Genomic DNA, 6,057 nt, shown 5'->3' on the forward strand with positions numbered 1-6,057 from the left:
AGCTATCTTGCTTAGCAAAAGAACTTCTGATCCCAATTATCATTGCAAGTCAAGGATTACCTGTATCTGTTATGAAGTCATTTTAAAATGTATGATGGTACATTTATTATACTTTATTATATATTAGGGACAAGCTCATTCTGGGTTGTCCTCCAATGTTCAGAAGGTTTGCTGTTCTTCCAGGGAGGCTGTGGGTATAATCACTTACAGAATTCATTTCCGACTAATAGCAGAATGTGTCTTCCATGACTAAAGGCTCCCTTGCATAAAAATCACTAGACATTTGTCACATGACATTTAAAACAGACAAAGAATATGCTGGGCCGAAGATCTTGCTGGGTAGGGAATTTTTTTAAGAAAAAGAATAGTCCATATACTCATGTATAATGCTATAATACAGATAGCCCAGGTCGGTTTGGAAACCTGCTTCCCCTTTGGCCAATTTATTAAGTACCACAGAAAATTATAATTTGAAGAAGGACGGTAGAGTCCGTAGTTGTTTCCTTGTCAAATGCTAGGCATGCAAATGGGATTAATTTGCAAGTCATTCTTATGCTCTCTCCCTGGGAAAGCAGGCGTCCTATTCATAAACAAGTTTTAGTGGCACTTAAAGATGCCAGCCATCAGCAAATCAACAAACACCATTGGAGGAAGGAGCTGAAGTGAGGAGAATGAACCATGCCCACCACTTAGAGGCAAGGCAAACAACAGCTGGAGCCAGGGGAGGTCAAACAGCAATTTGGTCAATATTCTTCATTCACTGGCTAGATAACTGTCAGAGAAGTCATTATGGGCCCCATTTACCCTCTAACCAATCCTGACCTTTTGGACATTTTATCAGATAACACCACCCTGTTTGCTTTCGTGCCACGCAACTGTGCAGCAGCTCGATCTGCTATGGAAGTCTGGCTGATTGACGAGGCTGTTTGTGTTGACAGAATAGAGTCCACACAGTTAAATGTAGTGTAGCAAAGTGCTTAGCTATCTGGGGAAGACACACCTTAGGGCTGGATGCTTCCAGAAGATGCTGACTCTGATGCCTTCAGAAACTCCAAAGCGTTGTGTACTGTACTAAAAGGAAGAACTTTTCCAGTACTGGAAATGGAAATCAATAGATAGTATTAGTGACTCTTTGGTATAATAAATAGAGGGTTGGGTTTTGGTCCCACTGGGTGGATCATACATGTAATTAAAATGGCTGCTTCTCCAAAAGTGAGGGAAGCTGGCAATGGGTTTGGAAGACTGCTTTCTTGACTTGTTGCATTGTTATATAGACCTACAACTCAAGGACTTGGCAGAGGGGCCTTTGGACATTCTTCCCCAGTCTTCTGAGTGTATGCAAAAGACCCTTCTGTTGGACTAGTTGGCAAAGCCTGAAGGTACTACCACCATTGCTGCCCACAAATCATAAATGATGATTCTCCAAATCTATTTTGCTTTTTTTTTTTTTTTGCTGAAGAAGCCTATAACATATACAGGTAGTCCTCAACTTACACCAGTTCATTTAGTGATCATTCAAAGTTACAACAGCACTGAAACAAGTGACATATGACCATGTTTCACAGTTACAACCTTTGCAGCATTCCTCATGATCGTGTGATCAGAACTCTGATGCATGGCAACTGGTTCATGTTTATGACCGTTGCTGTGTCCTGAAGTCATGTGATCCCCTTTTGTAACCTTCTGACAAGCCAAGTCAGTGGGGACGCCGGATTCACTGAACAGATTCACGAGTTATTAACTGATCAACTGCAGCGATTCACTTAACAACCGAGGCAAGAAAAGCAGTAAAATGGGGCAAAACTCCCTTAACAAAGGTCTCATTTAACAACAGAAATGCTATGCTCAATTGTGGTCATAAGTCGAGGACTACCTTTATCTATCTGGCTCACCATCTTCTCAATTAGGAATTAAATCTTTGAGATAAATACTACCCCCCCCTCAAGACAACCCTCCCAAAAGCTCCCCAGATCATTTCACTTTTGAAAAGAAGAGTTTCTCTCTTTGATAGCGCTTACTTGACAACTAAAGCTGATGTGCTATAATCAGGGGTGTGTACATTAAAGAGATAATTTTGTCCTTCCTGATTGACTCAGTTTAGAGAATAAGCTTTCCACCAGTCATCGGAGCATGTTTCCTTCTTGAAGAACTCAATCTATTTTCACCCTCAGGCCGAAATAATATAATACGACATGTTACTTAAATTATGTGTATATATATATATATGTGTGTGTGTGTGTGTGTGTGTGTGTGTGTGTAAATATGAGTGTATATATATGTATATGTGTGTGTGATATTTAAAAAAAGGCATTGGTTAGTATCCAATGGTAATTTACAGAGGTTGAATATGTAATGAATGTATACACATATATACAGAGAATGAATATATCCAAATCTATTATATATCATCAATATCTATATTTAATATCGATATCTGTTCCTGAGTCTGTCTCTTTCCCTCACAGATTCCAGGTCACATAGAAACAGGTTATCCTTTTTTTACTTGGCTGATCGATATAGATGAACATTTTTAATATTGTTAATGCAATGTACTGATAAGAAAACAATATAAAGCCAACAGGGATTGATTACAGGGTAAACTTTTTCCACGGGGTGTCGGTGCTTTTTTTTTTTTTTTTTTTTTAAAAAATTCAAATATTGGCCACAATGATGTGTGATGGCTTGTCCCCTTTTCACACACAGCCCAATGTACATAAAGAGATGTGCAGCTTGCATTTCATAGTTCTGTGTGCCATTATTGTCTTTTTTGACCCTCTTCCTTTTGACAAGAATTAGTCCTGCCCTTTAGGATTGTAAGCCATCACGGTCATAAAAGGGTCCGGTCATATGACTTACCCAATTTTACCTTTTTTTTTTTTTTGTGACACCCAGTAAGTGAACACGGTGGTTATAAAGGGTGAACACCATGGTCATTCAGCAAATCCAGTTTTCGCTCTGGCACAGTTTTGCCAAAAATAAAAAATGCCAGGGTTTTTTTTTTTTTAAATCATTGTAAACGTGCTGTCATGTAACTGTGGGACATGGCAAATGCACCCAAAGTTTGGACACATGATCAGTGGTGGTGGTGGGGATACTGTCAGAATTTTGGATCCGGGTCATAAGTCTTCCTTTTTAGTTAGGTTGTAACTTCTCCCTCTAACTACCTGAATCTTCACCCAGAATATTGTTGCCTGTATATGCTGTGATCCAGTGGTGGGATTCAAATACGTGAACAACCGGTTCTCTGTGTGGATGCTGCTTCTGGAAGTCCATTCTGAGCCTGGGCAACAAAAAATTAGCTACTGGTTCTGCCGAAGTGGTGTGAACTGGCTGAATCCCACCATAGGAAGGGAAGGAGGGAGGGAGGGAGGGAGGGAGGGAGGAAGGGAGGAAGGGAGGAAGGAAGGGAGGGAGGAAGGAAGGAAGGAAGGAAGGAAGGAAGGAAGGAAGGAAGGAAGGAAGGAAGGAAGGAAGGAAGGAAGGAAGGAGTGGTGGGATTCAAATATGTCAACAACCGATTCTCTGTGTGGATGCCGCTTCCGGAAGTCCATTCTGCACCTGGGCAAAAATGATGCAAAAAAACTCCATTAAAGTTTAAGGTTTTGGATATTAGAGAATTCCAGTATCAGAGGACTCATTCCTTATTTCCAGAATTGCAAGCCTGCAGCAGTGTCCCTGCTTCTAGGGATTTGGACCTCTTTCTTCATCACTTGTTCCATCTTCCTGTAGCTCAGATTAGCCCAGGCATAAGCCCAGTGGGCCATGAGAAACTTCGTATGACTTTCCGGGATTTATGGCTTTATTGCCCTGGCTCATAGTTGCTTTCACTGAACAATTTCTCACGGTCCATTTCATCAAAGGGCTGCCCTGTTCCATGCTTCTTGCATCTGCTCTCTCTCTCTCAGTCACTCATTCTCTGTCACACACCCAACTATTTAACAGCTAAACCTGAGACGTTCTTGGCAGCTGCTTCTGCTGTTTGAAAATAGACAGGAGCAATAAGTAGACAGGCAAGCTTTGCTCCTTCCTGCGCACTGATTCTGGTGCAATGGCAATTTGGGAGATCGTGTCTTTGGTGGTCTATGGGGCAACCATCCTCTTGGGATTGCCCTCCAATATCCTGGCCCTTTACATCTTCTATTGCCGTGCCAGGGTTCGCTTGACCCCCAACCTCATCTACATGATCAACCTTTGCCTCTCTGACTTGGTCTTCATCCTTTTCTTACCTCTCAAGATGCTGGAAAAAGGAAAGATGAACTGGACGATGCCAGGCTTCCTGTGTCCTCTTTACAATCTGATTCATTTTGGCACAATTTACACCAGTGCCGGTTTCCTAACGGCTGTGAGTGCGGGGCGATTTTTGGGAGCTGTTTATCCCATCCATTATCAAGTTTATAAAAAGCCTTTCTATTCCTTCCTGGTTTCTGTGGGGATCTGGAGCTTGGTGGGATTCCACGGCGTTCTCCTCTTTGCTCTTGAGACCTCCAGGGACACCAAATCCAGCCTTTTTGCTGGTAACAGCTCTTCCTGCTACCACAACTTCACTGAAGACCAGTTGGCTTTATTGGCCCCTGTGCGGCTGGAACTCTCTGTGGTCTTGTTCTTTCTCCCCTTGCTAATCACAGCTTTTTGCTATGCTGGATGCATCCGTGTCCTGGTTGGGTCGCATCTCCATCTGAGGAAGAAACGTCGCGCAATACGGGTAGCCGTGGCCACTTTGTCTGTTTTTGTCCTCTGTTTTGGCCCTTATAACGTATCCCATGTTGTAGGCTTCATCTATGGAGAGGATGTTTGGTGGCGCACTGTGGCTCTGCTTCCAAGCGCATGCAATGCTTTTCTGGATCCCCTCATCTTCTACTTCCTGTCCTCTGCCATGGACGATGGGATTGTTCAAGTTTGGCACTCGCTGAGAGCAAAATATAGCTCCATCCGGATGAAGATTTTCTTGGCTCATGGAAAATCAGAGGTCCAACAGGGAGACAGTGGTATTGCCTGAATTCTTCATTTTCCACAGTATCCTGTAGTCCTGCAGTGTCCAACATATGGGATTAGACCATCATACTTTAACCATTCAGAAAGGGAGTTGGTCTTTTCAGCATCCACGATGAAGAACAAATGCGAGTTGTGCTGTATGTTTGCAGCATATACATAGTCTGTCTGACCAAATAATAAGCTCAAGAACTTATACAGGTGAGGGACCAGTTAAAGAAATGTCATCTTAGGTCTGCACATTTTTTTATATATATTTGGGGGTCATTTTACATGGCACTGAGAAGACAGCAGTGGAATTCAATGGCTCTAAATGTGGGGTTTGCTCCCCACACAAGTGGAAGCTGATCTTGCAAAGCATTTGATGAGATTAACAGCAGAAATTGTGGAGAAGTGAGAACATTCAATTGTAATCTGTTCACATTTTTTGAATTAGATTGGAAAGATGAACTGGACAATAGAATCGGTGTAAACGATCCAGAAGAATTACAACTTCTGAGATCTTTTATTCTCTCTGGAAAACAGACTGCAGAAACCGAGTTCACCACTGGGGTGTAGGCATGCATTTCTCAAGGGCTAAGGTGTTCACAATCCTGAATGAGATCAAATGTATGCTATCTCTGCCAGCAGGGCAAAAATAATTGTTTATTTAAAATATATTGAGAAAAAAAAACTGACAGAGGATCCTTAACATTTATATTTTAGTAAGATGTCTTATGAAAATGTCCTTTTGGAGTCTTATATGCGCTTTTAGTACCTTGGAAATAATATTTCAAGTTCTTCCCTACAGCCAGTGGCTGTTAACAGCAAAAAGAACAGAGGGATGGACAGAACTTTTCTTTCTCCCTCTTAAACACCTTCTTCCTAATATTTGGTGTTGGAGGCAACTCTCACTTTCTGCATAGCTGGTTTTATGTAGAGGAAAAACAGGGAGATGCCTCAACTCATTTTTTTCTCAGTTTAACCTATCTTAGAATTATGGGGAAAAATAGAAGGAGGAAACTCTGGGTCCTTCACCTTGAATTCCTGAATGAAAGGAGAGACAAGCAACTAAACTAAATAATAATA

General features: G+C 41.7%; 1 protein-coding gene across 1 annotated transcript; it reads left to right on the top strand.

The window, feature by feature from the left end:
- The first annotated feature begins 4,048 nt into the window (after positions 1–4,048).
- Positions 4,049–4,996, top strand: LOC120300053 (G-protein coupled receptor 42-like). The gene has a single exon (XM_039325551.1). The coding sequence runs from the start codon at positions 4,049–4,051 to the stop codon at positions 4,994–4,996; it is 948 nt and encodes a 315-aa protein (XP_039181485.1).
- Positions 4,997–6,057: the final 1,061 nt, after the last annotated feature.

The sequence above is a fragment of the Crotalus tigris genome, unplaced genomic scaffold, assembly GCF_016545835.1.
Source record: "Crotalus tigris isolate CLP2741 ecotype Arizona unplaced genomic scaffold, ASM1654583v1 scf7180000024338.4412243, whole genome shotgun sequence".
NCBI lineage: Eukaryota > Metazoa > Chordata > Lepidosauria > Squamata > Viperidae > Crotalus > Crotalus tigris.